The 16,037-nt window shown below is 38.1% G+C and overlaps 2 protein-coding genes across 3 annotated transcripts in view; both read left to right on the top strand.

Annotated features, from left to right (window-relative positions):
- Positions 1–7,742, top strand: part of LOC144643379 (myoferlin-like) — a 37,231-nt gene extending 29,489 nt beyond the window's left edge. For both annotated transcript variants that reach the window (XM_078502591.1, XM_078502592.1), the window contains exons 52-61: positions 1,317–1,456; positions 1,895–1,983; positions 2,938–3,033; positions 3,415–3,462; positions 4,059–4,149; positions 4,280–4,379; positions 5,171–5,349; positions 6,058–6,167; positions 6,492–6,639; positions 7,130–7,742. In XM_078502591.1, the coding sequence (XP_078358717.1) occupies positions 1,317–1,456; positions 1,895–1,983; positions 2,938–3,033; positions 3,415–3,462; positions 4,059–4,149; positions 4,280–4,379; positions 5,171–5,349; positions 6,058–6,167; positions 6,492–6,639; positions 7,130–7,162 (1,034 nt within the window). In that variant the 3' untranslated portion in view covers positions 7,163–7,742. The remainder of the gene's footprint in view (positions 1–1,316; positions 1,457–1,894; positions 1,984–2,937; positions 3,034–3,414; positions 3,463–4,058; positions 4,150–4,279; positions 4,380–5,170; positions 5,350–6,057; positions 6,168–6,491; positions 6,640–7,129) is intronic.
- A 1,460-nt stretch (positions 7,743–9,202) lies between these two features.
- The window catches only part of LOC144643377 (myoferlin-like), a 59,513-nt gene continuing 52,678 nt past the window's right edge, over positions 9,203–16,037 (top strand). Inside the window, 8 exon segments of the mRNA XM_078502590.1 lie at positions 9,203–9,468; positions 11,118–11,179; positions 12,167–12,261; positions 12,812–12,917; positions 13,721–13,942; positions 14,959–15,093; positions 15,595–15,657; positions 15,769–15,822. Coding sequence (XP_078358716.1) covers positions 9,372–9,468; positions 11,118–11,179; positions 12,167–12,261; positions 12,812–12,917; positions 13,721–13,942; positions 14,959–15,093; positions 15,595–15,657; positions 15,769–15,822 — 834 coding nt within the window. The 5' untranslated portion in view covers positions 9,203–9,371.

The raw sequence follows: 16,037 nt of genomic DNA, 5'->3' as shown, positions 1-16,037 counted from the left end.
TTTAATCACCAATTAATTAATTAATATCAATTAATTAATTATTCCTGAGGAGGGGTGGGGGTGGGGAGCACCTGACCGTACCCCTAGGTAAAACCTGGAGCACATCTACGTTACTTTCATATGAAGATCTCAAACGTATATATTTGTTTCAGAAAACCCTTTGCTCTCCTTGTGGTACTACTCAACGTAATTTACACCAAACGCATGCGCATATTAGTCTACGTTGTTTTCTGGAACTATCATGAACATCGCTTGTATTGCGTGTTTGCGGTAGGCTTCCTGCAGACTTCTTGGCGCCAAGTAAAAACTGCAAATTAATTAAATTAGATTTTGAGACTTTCACAGCGCTTTCGTAATTAGGAATGCAAAAACTTGCACCGGGATAACCAGGAAACAAATATCCTAGCTGTACTGCGTTTTAAAAACCTGTCGAAAAATATGTTTTTTGATTAGATTTGTTTCTTTAGTTTTTGAGAATCGTCTTTCGTGCAGTCTAAACCGTAACTTAATTAAATTAAACAAATGTCATCGATGCCGCCGTAAAACAAACAAAAAATCAAAAGTTTCATGTTATCGCATTTTCAAGGAAGACAAAGTATTTTGTTACAAACGAACAAAAGTGTCGTGTTACGTTTGCAAAGATTAGCGCAAGGAACACCTGGGAAAGAATACAAGTAGCCTGTGAACAGTTTTTCCGAAAGTAAAATAAAGCAAATAAACACGAACATATATAAAACATCATACTTTCAATTGTTCCATATTGCATTCTGCACTTACCAAATCATCGAGATTTTTTCCAGTTGTAGTTTTACGTGAAGTAAAGACCGCATAATGTCTCGGGATAAATTGCAACGATCACTGTATGCATTTCAAACGACTGTTTAAATGGGTCTTAAAGCCACACTATGACACTAAAGTGTTTTGAAATCATGTAGCTGTCAATTTGTTATGGATATCACTCACTCACTCATCCTCATCGAGCCCATGAGGACTCTTGAGGCCGGCCAGAAAACTGCGCCACCCATCCCGGTCCGCCGCCGATGCAACAGCAGCCCCCCACGAACGCCAACCCAGCCGGTTTCTTTCTGTCTCCACGGTTATGGATATACTCTATAGTAATAGTTAAACAACTAATACATTTGTGACCCTCATAAATGGTTGGTTGAGATTCCATTAGAAGACTCCAAAAAACTTTTTCAGGACCTACACGAGTAATCTTGATGTATATTGTGTGAATTTTTTTAGTTCTTGTTTTACATTATTACCCTTTTTGTGATGTGGTGTACTTATGTTTCCATAATTTCCATCGTTCACAGAGGAAGGAACTCCCCCAGAGCGTGAGGTTGGACCTGCTCATGAACGTCTGGCTCTTCACATTCTGCACACGTTCAATTTGGTTCCCGAACACGTGGAAACCAGATCCTTGTACAGTCCGGTTCAACCTGATATCGAACAGGTAAAACATGTTTCTATAGACCTCGTTCTTGGACAAGTTATGCATAAGAAGAAACATATAAGTAACCAAAAAAATTCATGTATATTTATCCGTAAATAATAACAGGATGGTTAATTAATTGCAACATCAGTTGTTGACCAACACCAATACTAGTGCCATGCCTCCAAAACCAGTTTTTATATTAACAAAGATGGCGTCCTGTCCGCCATCTTGGATAAGGACTACAAATACGCTTAGTGCCTTATCGTGCTTGCGTTCGCGTTGACAGCTGAGCACCTCTTGTGTTTACGTTTATTGTGTTTGTTATTTTAGAAGATAGAGAGTTTTAAAGCTTTTATTAATTGTTTAATTGCCGTTTATCGTATTTGATTCTTTTATTCTTGGGTAGTGTTTTTAATTTGTTGTCGTTCCTCAACTCTCAACCTCTAAATTTTTTAGGGTAAACTTCAAATGTGGGTCGACATCTTTCCAAAGGAAGACGGTGCTCCAAAAACACCTGTTGTGATTGAAGAAAGGAAACCCGTTAAGTAAGTAAAAGGCTTGACTTGTGAAAGCTGTTTAAGGAGTGCACGTTTTCAATATGTTGAAATTCCCTTTTAAGATAATCTACAGAACAGCCTTGGCTTAAAGGAGCTATGTCATAGTATTTTCGGTCATTTTTCTGATTACTTTCAAATTGAAGGAAACCATCGGAGAAATAGGAAACCGAAAATAATCGAGGATGGTTTCGACTAACGAAGATTAAGACGGATTACGAATGACAATCGTGAAAAAACAATGCCATTTTTTTCAAGTAACGTTGTCCGTGACGTAGCAAAATATCAAACGTAGCATATGCATCACTCAGAAACTGTCAAATGTGGCATCATCAAGTACTCCATGTAGTAGTTACCGATATCTCTCAGGGCTCGAGACTAACGGTAGCCAACTAGCCAAAGGCTAGTAAAAATGAAGTTTTGGCTAGTAGATTTTAAACTTTCACTAGCCAAAATGGCTAGTGAAAATATCAGGCATTGGCAAGAAACCGCGTTTATTAAAATCGTCTCTCAGAGAATATAACTAGTAAGTAAACTGTTGACATTATAGAATGCGAAGCTTTAAACAATCTAGTTGACAAAAACGCATGTACATGTACAATTTTTATAGTGAAGAACAAAGCCCAATTGTGTAAGAAAAAAAAAACATGAAGATTTAAGGAACATTAATTTTTACGGCTCAAGGTTTAAACATTGTCGCACATTGTTTTCACCCTCCCCCCCCCCCCCCCCCCTTAAAAGAAGAACTATGCTTAAAAATTGCGGCTAGTAGAAAATAAGTTTTGGCTAGTGAAATTAAAGCTGTCACTAGCCACTTGGCTAGTTAGCAAAAAAGTTAGTCTCGAGCCCTGAATTCTCTGGACTTCAAGCAGTGAAAACCTCAGGATGATCCATCCAGGATCCGCACTTTTCAGTTTTGTTAACTTTTGTTTTTATTCTATAAAGGAATGAGTTGCGTGTCATCGTCTGGAATACTACAGACGTTTTGCTCGAGGAGGAGTCGATCACAGGCGAGAAGATGAGTGACATTTATGTCAAGGCGTAAGTGGTTACTTTACCCCTTTCGTACAACCATATCCACAACTGACATTTGTTAATTTACTCAGTACCTAGAGCGGATTGCGATTGAGAATCAAAAACAAAATAAGTGGTTCGGTTTTGTGAAGGGTGCTCTAGCCGGTTAGAAGAAGTGTTTTTACTCAAGGGAGGCAAATCCAAACCAATCATTGCATGGCTTACGGTCGGTTTCCTGCGTTGGCACCGGTTGCATGTTTTCAGTCTTGGCGAATTACGTATTTTTTATGACAAGAGAGATGTGACGTTTTTGGGTCTGTTTATTTGAAAACTGTTCCTGGTTGTCCTTTCTTAAAGCCTTGTGTTACAAGAGAAATAATCTTTTTTTGGTGTTTAACTCTCTTTTAGATGGCTCGATGTTCAAAACGAGAAACAGAAGACTGATGTTCATTACAGGTAAAGTTCTTTAAAACAGAAGTAGCATTTATAATCTAATTTTTGACAGATAGTTTGCTTATAACCCTCTCTCTAAGGTTTGATTTTTCTTTCACGATGCACACAAGCATTTCGGTATTTTAGCTGCCTTCAGTCACTTAAGGGACTATGTCACGCAATTTAAGGAATTTCGGCACTGACCAACTGTTCATCAAATTAACTGAAATATCACAATAACGGCTTAAAACAGTAGAAGTACTAAAAAAACATAGGAAAGCTAAAAGAGGGCATGGATGGGCAAAATTCGAGAAGATTAAAACGGATTGCGTTCGGGTAAACTTGAAAAACGTCGGCCCGACTTGTTTTAATTTGTATGAAAGTGTATTTACAATGCTCGAAAATCATCCTTGTTTGTAATGTGGCCGTGATTTTCCTAATATAAGACTTTTGCTCTGCCAATTTAAAGTTGACAGCTCTTAATTAACGAAAATAGATAGAATTACCTAAAATACGGTGACCAACCCCCTTTAATATGACTGAGGCCACAAAATAATCTGGCTGTGACCTGCTACGGTCCTTCATGAAAATTTCAACTCAATTTTCTTTATGGTTAACAGATCTTTGGATGGCGATGGCAACTTCAACTGGCGAATGGTGTTCCCCTTTGATTATCTGCCAATTGAGAAGAAGTTGGTCGTGAAAAGAAAGGTACCACAACTCGTAAACTGAATTTCCAAAATCATTCGTTGCTTAAATTGCTTAAATATCGCTTCGATTATTTACAGTACGTTATCCTGTACGTAAAAGAGGTTGTTTAAATTGAATTTTTTTTGGCTAGGAACACTTTTGGAGCCTTGACGAGACAGAGGAGAAATGTACAGCAAAACTAAAAGTGCAGATTTGGGAGAACGATACCTTCTCTAGTGATGACTTCATAGGTATGCAAACATAGGCCCGCGTAGCGTGCAGAGCGTTTTGTGACTCGTAGTGTGATATGCTACAAACAAGCACAAAAATCGGCTAAATCATTTCCGTTCTTTTTTACTATCAAAAAATTATAGCACTTTAAACAATGACTGTAAGTCTTTTAACTCACCTACCGGTTCGCCTTAATTGTTTTGTTGTTTGAGTGAAAAAGGTCTGCAAACATGATTATTTACTGTTACAGTGCAGACGGATGAGCATGTCCTTAATTGAAAAAAATTCACTTTTAATAAATATTGTAATAATATACAAGCAACGATTTCTCCGTGCTGATTGGCTGAGAACACGTCAATTTATCCCAAACCAGTACAAAAAGAGTAATTTAATCGGCAGTGCAAAACGGTGTAATTGAAAATGATTGAAAGTAATCACATGATTTCTTTCGTGCAATTTGGAATAAATAAGCACTTGTAAATTTTTCAAAGACTACAAATTTTGTTAGCGTTTGAAAAATGTACTCGTGCTTATTTATTTCAAATTGCACTCGAAATCATGTGATTACTGGTACATATTTAATGTGACATTTATTGTGATAAAGTGCTTTAGTGTTGTGCAAGATGGTAGCTTTTTTTGTATGACTTACCATAAAAAAAAGCAACAGTACAATAATCCAACATCGGCCGCAAATTTATTCAGTAACTGTTAAAGCAGTGAAAAGGGATTTTAAAAGCAGACAACAAAAAGACAATTGTGCCAACTTGAAGTTTAACTCACAATACGCTTGTTTATAACTATATTTACCCAGGTCAGATGGAGTTGAATCTGAATGAGTTGTCGAAGCCTTGTGCAAACTCTGACCACTGTGGTAATGCCAAGAAAGATCCCGCTCTTAATGGCAAGACTCTCGATCTGTTTGCGCAGAAGAGTACGAGGGGTTGGTGGGCCTGTTACAAACCAGATGCAGAAGACCCATCAAAACCAACCGTAAGTTTATCAACGGACAGCACAGCAAACATTTATATAACGTCCTCTATCTAGTGAAGAAATATTAGTTAGGACCTTTCCTGTCTTGTCTAAAAATAATACCCGGGCATTTTCATCCTTGTCATCTTTCTTCAAAGGGGCTAAGGGTAGGAGGACGCTTTCTACTGGATAAATCACCTTCCACTCGGTAAAAGTAAAATAAACCAACAACGTCATCGATTAGATTGATGGTTGTTTGGATGATAGCGGGTCGTGCATCCTTTAAACAACCGGAGCCTGAACTGTCTAGTCGTGTAAAGGCTAGTAAGTGCTTATTTAGGCACACAGAAGGCACTCTGCAATCCCTTACCTTTGGCTGTTGCCTTACCTTATTGCCAAACTACAAGTTCAAAAAACTTTGTCCCATTCGGTGAGTGCACTCATAAACCGGGAGTGATAAAAGCAGGTGACCAGATCGTTCAAATTCTGCATTTTCGAAGTGTCTGCGCACTAAACATTTTATACGTTCTATGTGACGCGCTTGATCTACTTTCTGCAAATCTCAGATTGGATTGTTAGCCCCAACAAACGCTGCTACCAACCACCATCACCCTTAAAAGCGCGTTTAATATATGGACTTTGTCTGGCAGATGCCTATGATATACTGAACATATCACTTGTAACACTAATAGCCTAACTAGTATTCATTCGTACATTTTGTGACGGTAGGGAAAAGTTGAGATGACTGTCGAGCTGCTTGCGGGATGGGAGGCAGCAGCTAAACCCGCGGGAGAAGGACGAGAGGACCCCAATCAGCATCCCGTTCTAGAAGAGCCTAAGTAAGTATATGTTACGCAGTTGTTGGCATTTCAGGAGGGGCGCACGTTAGAACATTCCATTGGAGGTGTTACCGCCGTATACGGACCAAGCAAAGCTTATCTTCCCACAAATTGTATATTTTAAGATAATGATATTGCCGGAGAAAAACTAGCTGGATCCGAGATGTTTGTTAATCGAAGCTTTTTGGCCACAACTTGAGCCCAAATACTTTATCGCCTAATAGTATCGGGAAACACTTTAAACGTGTTACTTTTCTCAAGTAGTTTTCCTTTTGTACTTCATCTTTCTCTTGTTTGACTTCATTTAACTTTATTTGTCCCCAGTCGCCCTGCTACATCGTTCCTGTGGTTCACCTCTCCGTTCAAGACAATGCGTTACATCATTTGGCGACGATACAAATGGATCCTACTCATTCTTCTCATCATAATCATCATCGCCCTCCTGGTTGGCATCTTCTTCTACAGTATGCCGGTGAGTAAGCTACACAGTCTGTCTCTTGTTTGTTACTTCTGAGATGGAGTCAAACGGGGATTGGGGGGAGGGGGCAAAAAAACCTCTAAAAGATTCGTTCGCCATCTTGGGTGGGTTGTGTATGTTTGTACATTCGTTAAATTGCTCACTTGGGATTGGCGATCTGTATATTTGGCTATCTTTGCTTGTTTGTTTGTTTCCTCGTTTGTCCGTTTGTTTTGTGTTCGTTTGGTTGGTTTGTTGGTTTGCTTGTTTGTTTGTGTTTTGTTTGTTTTTTCGATTATTGCAGTCGATTCATTTATTTCTCTGTTTCAGGCCTCTTTATTCGTTGTTTTTTTTATGAAATAACTCTTGAAACAATATTCGTTTCAAAGAAAGTTATAATTAATAATTTTCAACCAAGCACAGTGTGTGTGATTTCTTGAATAACACACTTTGGTAACATAACTTATGTACAGGGGATACTAACCTTGACATTTAATTATTGTAGGGTTACTCTGTCAAGAAGTTGTTTGGCGTATAAAAACAGTACAACTACCACAATGGACAAGCACAACAGATGTCCTTCTGTTCCCTCTACTTGCAGTTTCAATTTCAAGAAAATAAAATTTGCTAGGTTTAAAAATAACTTTTTCGATATTATAAAATAAGTACCGAAGAAATTCAACGCGCTTCTAGGATTAGCTGAGAGAGAATACTTATTCCTATTTCTTGTATTTTGTGAAGAAAACATTATCTTTTCTTGGCTCTAGTTAGGACAAATCGCTATATTTTTCTATGTAAGAAGTTGAAGTGTTTAGTTAACCTACCAATTTTTAGCTGATGATACTTCCGCTTTGCTTACAAACCTGTAGTGTAATCCTCTTGCCTTGTTAATGTTAGGTTAGTCAAGTTGTAGTCAATTACGTCGTCCTTTGAATCAATTAAGACTGTATATATACAGTCTCAAAAAAGGTGTAATGAGGCCAAATAATTTGGTCAAACAGTAAATGAAAGATAAGGTAAAATTTATCTACAATTTGCAAATAGTTTATCGTCCATACGATACTATTTAGCATGTTATGTTTAAGGGGAAATAGAATTAAATCAGTGGTTACTCGGTATTCAATTTTGTGTGCAGTTACCTGTCCTACCATGTTACTTCCTTAAAATGTTATCTGTTCAGACTCCTTGGTGACGTGAAATCCCTTGATTCCCCCTTTCTGGCATTCCTGACCATGCGCATGCCCTCTCTTCTTACCACCCGTACCCAAATACAAATCCTGACCTCTTCAGTACTGACCTGCTAGCGTGCCGAGGCTTTAACATTTTGACGTGAGTTCGTATTAAAACGCAGACAAAAGCCATGTCTTTCAGAATTTTCCTTGCACTTAATTAAAGGAGTAACGCCTTTTGGTTTTTGTTTGTTCCAACTTTCCCAAAAACAAATATTAAAAAAGAGAAGTGGTCGGGGACGAGAAACACTTTTTTGGCCTTAGGTTTAAATCCACAAACTTAGAACCTAAGAGCTCGTTTACACTACAGCAAAAAATGGTCCGGACCCGTTAAAATTTTGTCCCGACCTGATAATTTTGTAAAGAAACAGTCACGTTTTCGCGGGGCCATATATTTAATAATAGGCGCGTTTACACGACAGAGAAAATTGGTCCCCGTTTTCATTTGACTGTTTCTCTACAAAAGTGATTAGGTCGGACCAATTTTCTGACGGGTCCGGACCCAATATTTTTTCTGTCGTGTAAACGCGCCTATTTATTGTCAGTGCAACCAGGTGACCTCTTTGATCTTACCGTCGATGCCTTCCCTTCTTCACGAAATTTGTCATTTTAGAAAAAAGAAAAGTAATTTATAAAATAAATACTTTTTACTTACAAGAAAAAGTGAAGCTAACACAAGCACTGATTTGCCTTGAGCCTCCATCCTACTAATCAATTGAAACGGACGCAATTAAAAATTACAGCTTTAAGCAAGGTGACCAAATAGAAACCAACTTAATTTTTACATTGAATGGACCTGTTTGAAGTGTAAAAATTAGGAAAAGCCAAGACTGGGTGATTTTGCCATAGCGATGTATCGGTGATGGAACCAACCCAAAGATTTAGACTTTTTTATATAGACTTTTAATCCGTTCTTTGTTCCACCAGCGAGTTCGTTTTACATACTCAGTCATTTTGTCAATTCCATTTCTCAATTCAGCCTGCAAACTTTACTTCCGCGAGTGTTCGCTTGCTCAGCTGTTTCAAATACAAGACACATCTACTGTAAATTATGCGGCTTGAACATTGGTATTAATTACTTACAGTGTATAATGCTAATTTAAACTCAGCTGTTTACATAGAACAAGAGTAACTGCTTTTATGCATAGTGCTTTTATAAAAGTTATGAGGCTTCGTTAAAACGAACTTCTTTGAACGATCATCGCAACCAGTAACCGTCAAAAATGAGTCAGTTGTCACAATCGAACAGGAAAATATAATTTAAATTGAGGTATGTCAGTCAATATTTAAATTACCTAAGTTGATACAAAAATAATGCGATATTCTGCCAATACTAATGCTCACGCAAATGGTTTAAAATGTGAGCTCTATCACGAACAGTTTTCTCTGCTAAAACTTGGCGTAAACAAGGATTTTTGTGTTGTTGTTGTTGTTGAACTCAGAAGGAGAAAAACCTGCTTGGTGTTTGAATTTGTAAACATGAAGAATTCATAGTTCTTTCTTGATTTAGACAACAAAATGTCTCTCAAGGTGATTGTTCACAGCGCCTCGAATCTACCCGATGCTGATCACTTCAGAGGACAAAGCGATCCCTTTGTGGTTCTAAGCTTCCGAGGTAAGTCGTGAAAGCATTTTGTTTTACTCAGTATTTATACGTTTAATTTCATATCAGAAATTTTTCCGAGGTCATATATAAAACTTGAAATGCGACTGATAAAACTGGTAATATATCAAAACCGCTAGCGTTGGCCAAGGTAAATTGATTAGCAGGAAACGACTAGTGCAGGAAATGAATACAAGAGTTTTTCAAACTTCACGATTTATTCGGATCCTAGTGTAGCTGAGTGTATCACTCTTTCAAATTGCCTTGTAAAGTTTCACCGTGCATCAAATCACGCTGCAAGAAAAATAAGCAAATTTACGTATGTACACATATATTTCTAAATAAAAAAACCTTTAAAAATGAAGCAATACCTACTAGTTTATCCTAACAAGTGATACATATCATGAAAACGGATTCAAAAAGCCAATGCAAGTAATATAATTGCAAACAAAAGACATTTTTTTAATGCTCTAATAGTCTTTCTACATTGAATTTTATTCTTTTGGAAATTAACATAAAAGTCGTATTTATTCTGGTTTCCTTAGGGAAGTTTAGGCAATGCAAAAATTTGCACGGGTTTTATAGCTTTGTGTATAAACAAGCTTAACCCTCGATTTATTTCTTCTATTAGTTCAACGCACGCCTTTTTTTATTCTCACTCTCACGCTATCGAAATTCAAAATTAAAAATGCATTTAGTGGTCCAACCTCCACTCAGAAAGAAAACGTTAAGCTGTTGTTTTAAAATTGTAACTATAAATTAAAATCGAAGGTCGTATCATGTGATGTAACATACGCAGCTAAATTGGAGTATTCAGAAGAACCGAGCATTTCTTGAAGCTCAGTTACATTGTTTTTGAAAGTTAGCGAGTATTTTACTGCCTTTTCCGAACATATTGACGCTTGAATAAGCGAGTGATATTTTTCAGCTACTCTTCCCAGCACAATTTGTAATCTCCCCCCCCCCTCCCCTATTCCCTTCCCTCCCCCTTCATCTTTCCAGATTTTTTACGTTTGGGGGCCTAACGAACTCGCGCCATCTGAAAAAAGGGATTGTTTTTTCCGTGTTTTGCGCTTTTGAAGATACCAAAAAAAATAAAAATACATTTTACTTACTGTGTTCTCGCGTAACCCAAATTCTGCGAATTATCAAATAAATGTGTAAGGAATGACAATAGAGACTTGGTGTGCAAACGTCAAAACAACAAGAAAAAATATAATTGTTTCAAGAAAAAAAGTAAGCAAGAGAAATAATATCTGATAAAGAAATAACACAAAAGACCCATTTTAGATGTATAGTCAATGGTAATCAAACCCTCGAAATTCAAACACGTACAAGCCGTTTGCTTGAATGTAGCATAATTTCACCCAATATTACCAAATTTAAAAGATCATTAATTCGCGCCTTTATAAGTATGAACGTTCTACGTGGATTAATGAATGGTTCGCGAAACTGTAAAGCTTTTCTGAGATTTAAAGAAAAGTTTAAATTTACGAGGGAATACAATACAGTGACGGCACGTGCAAAGTAAAATGCAAATCACTAAAATTAATGATGCCAAGGGAAGGACATGATCCTGGGGCGTTCTGTTGTTTTTCATGTGTGATTTAAAGCATATTGGACAAACAAGGAGCTAAATGTTGTTTCCTTGTAACAAACAGGTTCGGAGAAGAAGACGTCAGTTCAGAAAGACACGCTTAATCCCACGTGGCCTCCAAAAGATGTAAGTATTGCACTTATCTGAATTACAATCAACAGTTGGCTTCGAAGAAAATTATTTCATCGAATCTTTAATTTAGGTGTAACATTTTCTTGTATGGCAGTGATTCAAAAGTTATGCAACTGTCAAACTTGATAACTCGCATTATACTTGTATATTCGAATGTATATTTCACCACGTATTTGTTCGGTTACCACTGAATTGAGTTCGGCAATTTTGAACGCACAATGTCTGGTCGGAGTTATAGCGTAGTGTACCTATCGAGAATAACAATTACTTTAATAACACGGCACAGAAATGGCTAAGACAAGGCATGGTGGCTGCTTTAGTTAAGAGAAGGAGAAGGAGCTCTAGAAAACTCTGTAATACTAGCTGTTTCCACTAATCTACGCGATTCTGGCTACATGTTACGTATGCCATTAGTTAGGAGACTGGAACCCAGAAACAAAAACAAGAATAATCATATGGCATTTATATCGGAAATCACTTCGAAGCATTGCTTCAGACCATGTGGAGACAGCTGATGAGATATTACACCACGTTAGATTGCTTGCGGTTAGCTCTTATAATGGGGGTTGGGATTTCTATCCAAAAAAATCACGGTCCTAGCAGCTGGTCGCCGGTGGCATAGTGGGGATGAATCCCGCTTGGTAAACCTACGACCCGGGTTCGATTCTTCTTGGTGTCAACTTTTTTTTAACTTAAAAAAAAAGGTTAAGTGTGATGTTTGCTTCATGTATGAAAAAACAAGAAATCTCACATGGTCAGAAGCAATGCTTGGTAATGCTTTCCATTTATATCACTCTCCGGTCAGATGTAAATTTTATATTAAAAGGAAATTTACAGCACTCTGAGATCAGACTAGAAGTAGCTACTCGTATGTGCGTCTAAACAACAACACTGGTCTCATAGCTGACAACCTGAGAAAACGAAATCGTTGTTGTTTTTTAAAAACGGTTTTAGCTGATCGTCGTTTTTTGTTGACCACAGGCCACGTGCGAATGGAGTCTTGGAGCTCGTAAACTTCAACTGGACGAAAAGCTGTCAATCAAAATTAAAGACTACGAAAAGGCTTGGTTCAAAAAGTAAGTACTGTATTTTTTTTTTATACAGATCCGTACATGGGAACTGTTTTCCGAATTATTCTAGACGTTGTTTTTATTTTTGTATGTCTTGTGGAGAAAGGGCACATATTAAAATTAGGAAAATAGGAACATGCCGCCTGAAACTAACCCTAGCTGATCGGGGAAACCCCGAACACGCCCAAATGGCCCAGAACTATTTTAGCTTTGGGCTGGAGGGAGGCTTCAGTCTCTGTGTTTCGATTTCAGTACTTGCTTAGGGGTCTCTAGACATTTGTAGTGGTTGGTTTACTTTTGACAATGTGCGCGCTACACATAGAAAACGAAGACTCAGTCGCCAGCTAGAGGCTCCTTGCTTTCTCTCCTACTTTCCTTCATAAATTTTTCCCGTTTTTGCCCCCACTAACTGCCCCTGGGTGTCCGAGGATGATACCAAACTTGCAAGCTTATTTTTCAGTGGCATGTTTTCTCCATTTTATTAGCTAAAATTTGAGTGGATTTTTTAGAGTTGTAGTTAATATAGTCTCACATAAAACGTTTTTTAACTTGACAGACTTCTTGGACAAGTGGAAATTCCTCTTCGCGAGCTACGTGAAAACGGCAAAGAAATTAGAGAGCAATCTTATGAACTCGAGGATGGTGAACAGCGCCCAACCATGGTACGTCACTCCTTATTTTGCTCTATTTGTTGTTTCGGTGGTGGTGGAGGTGGTGGTGGTAGTAGTGGTTATTTTCTTTCTTTTCGTTTCCATTCAGGTTTCGTTTTGATATTGAGTAGTTTTCTTTGTTTTGTTCAGTTTTAGTTTTAGTTCTGTGTTGTCATACGCCTTTTCTCTTGAGTACAAATCAGGGTAAGAGGGGGCGGCGTGGCCAAGTGGTTAGGGCGCCAGGCGCTGTCGTATTTATCTGGGGTTTCTATCTACAAAACTTTCCTTCCTCTCTGACGACTCGATGGATTTGTGCTCAGTGGTCCCATATTCAACTCCTCTGAGCTTTGTAACTAGCAAACTGGTCAGCCTCCTGCCACTTGGGATTTTAAACAATGTTTTCTCCTGTTGAATACTTATTTCATATACTTTGCACGGCCCCACAACCACAACCATGTACAAAAGAGTTGCAAAAGTTGCTTGACTTTTATTTCTTTTACTTTAAAAAAGTCTGCGTTCAAGCCTAGTGGCCCATCAGGCCGGAGCTTATCCCGGTTTCAGTAGCATGAAGCGACTAAGAGTATTTCTATTAACCCATGGATGGGATGCCAGTCCATCGCAGGGTTCTTTTTACCCCCCAGAAGTAAATTCACTGGTACCCATTTATACACCTGAGTGGGGAGAGGTACTGAAAGTAAAGTTTTTTGCTCAAGAACACTGCGCCCCGAACAGGGCTCGAACGCAGGCCGCTCGATCCGGAGTCCAGCACGCTAACCATTAGGTCACCACGCCTCTCACATTTCTTTAACTTACAGGGTACAATTTGCCTGGACATAGCATACGTTCCTCCTGGAGGCGATAGAACTGATGGCAAGAACAAAGACGAAATAGATAACCAAGAGGAGGATGGCAATGAAGATCATGATAAAGATGACGATGATGACGAAAGGGACGAAAAACACACGGGGCAAGTGACAAAGAAAAGCTCAGGCAGACGCCTCGCTAGAAAGTGGTCTGACAAAACTAAGGACTTCCAGGTGATTGGATTTGGATTATTGTAGACGTTCAAACTGGAGGGGGTGCACTCCGTAAATTTTTGGGTGGGGGTGTGGCGCCGAGACCCTGAAAGCCTTACCATATACCAGACCATGTTCAGCTGATTTTGCAACCCTACACTAGACTAGAAACCAAAAATCCCTACCCTATCCCAGACTTGTTTTTTTAGAACTGTATCACTATTGACGTTTTTAATGGAAAACCATCTGTCAACAACGTTGCCCAGATGATTTTATTTTACGTTTAGGAAAGCCTCGTTCTCTTGTGAATTTTTTATTCCTATTCTGAACTTAATTCGTTATGCCACTGATCAGTTTCCCGGCAAATGATATCCTATTCTAGACCAAAACTCTCTCATTTCTATACCCTATCCCAGACTAAACCTGCTTGAAAACAGCGGCACACACCCATATAGCTCATATATGGGAATCCCCCCCCCCCCTCCCCCGGGACGATCAACTTGTGGCTGTTTATTTTTCAGATGTCTGGTCAAATATGTTTTAAGCATAAGATTAATGTGAAATACGAGTTCAATGTTTAAAGTTGTGTGTTTTTTTCTTTGATCAGTAAGTGTTAAGCCAGTCTTAAACTGTTGCTTTTTGTTGTCTCCACTTTTGAAAAGAGAGAAAAGCCAGAAAAAAAAAACACAAATACTAAACTTGGCCGGTTTAACTACTAGTTATTAACTATCAGTTGGTTAGAACGAGTATTAGGTAGATAAATATCTAAAATAGAGAGACAAACTAAGGATAGGAAAGCAAAAACCGATTTTAAACGTAGACAGTATGTGAAGTCTATCTCCAGACCGCTATGTAAATTTTATATCGCGATTTAAAATCATTTGGTGTCATTTTTTTTCTTTTTTTATGTTTTTTTTATAAAGCTAATTCACCTGACATTCCCAGGGTATTTCTTGGTGTGATGGAAACCATTGCTTGTTATTAATTGTGTTTTGGTGTGGGTGTTGTTTATTGACTTTAGATTCTTTGTTTATAAGATTCGAGTCCAGATCTTTGAAGGTCGGCATTTGCCAGGCTCCAATATTAACCCCTTGGTGCGAGTCACAGTAGCTGGTCAGCGGCAGCAAACAAGCAGCAAACACTCCACGAACAGGCCAATCTACACTGATGAGGTTCGAAACAGAATGAACAGAAAGTGTTGATATTTTTCTAAAGCTATTGATTGACACTGTCAAAGCTTTCATTGCAGTAATATCTCAGTTTCATTTTTATAACAAAATTCACACGTTACTATTTGTCACACGTTATTATTATCTACCAACCATTCCCCCCCTCCCCCCCTCCCCCCACCCAATCATCACCCCTACTGCTGATTTGATATTACTAAATAGCAAATGGTTTCCAATCTTCTAATAAGTTTTATACTTTCATCATGTGAAACACCGGCAGGTTACCGGTTACCCTAAATTTTCATTTTGTGCCCGTTGTTTCTTGGGTACCATATGACTTAACCCTAAGGTCGCTACTGGCTAGCATCTGGAAAAAGTTCTTCCTTCTTTATTTTCTTGGTTATTTCGTATCTCCTTCTATGCTCGCCTGATGTCTATTTACAACTTAAATTGCACGAAATGAGAAAAGTTAATATCTTCTTCTTCTTCTGACTCACTTTGCAGATGTTGGCCTTCAATTTTCGCTCATCCGAAGCGGAGTTGTTCGATGAACTCATTACTCTCGAGGTAAGAAACAAGATTATATCAGCCATTACAAAATTTCTCCACTTGTTTTTGAAGATATTGTCTGCCATTATATTCTATTTTAAAATATTGATTGTCTTTCTTTTGTACCAGGTTTTTAACGCTACAGGACCTTTTCGATCGAACGCACTGTTAGGCATTTTTAAGGTAAGAGTTAATCCTTCCGGTCTGACTTCTTAGGATGCGGCTTGGCATCTTCAGCTATCCTTTATAAAAAAATTTAACGAAATTCAAACACAGGGCATAGATTTAATTTTATTTCACTTATCCTCTTTTAAATTCGTTTTGAAGAGAATTTCTCCGTCAAGGGAGATTTAAATATTTAGTGCATGGCAATCAAGAAACTACAGCTCCATATTGAT

The sequence above is a fragment of the Oculina patagonica genome, chromosome 2 (assembly GCF_052425735.1).
Source record: "Oculina patagonica isolate OP01 chromosome 2, crgOcupat, whole genome shotgun sequence".
NCBI classification, from domain to species: Eukaryota; Metazoa; Cnidaria; class Anthozoa; order Scleractinia; family Oculinidae; genus Oculina; species Oculina patagonica.
This window is presented reverse-complemented; position numbering and strand designations above follow the sequence as displayed.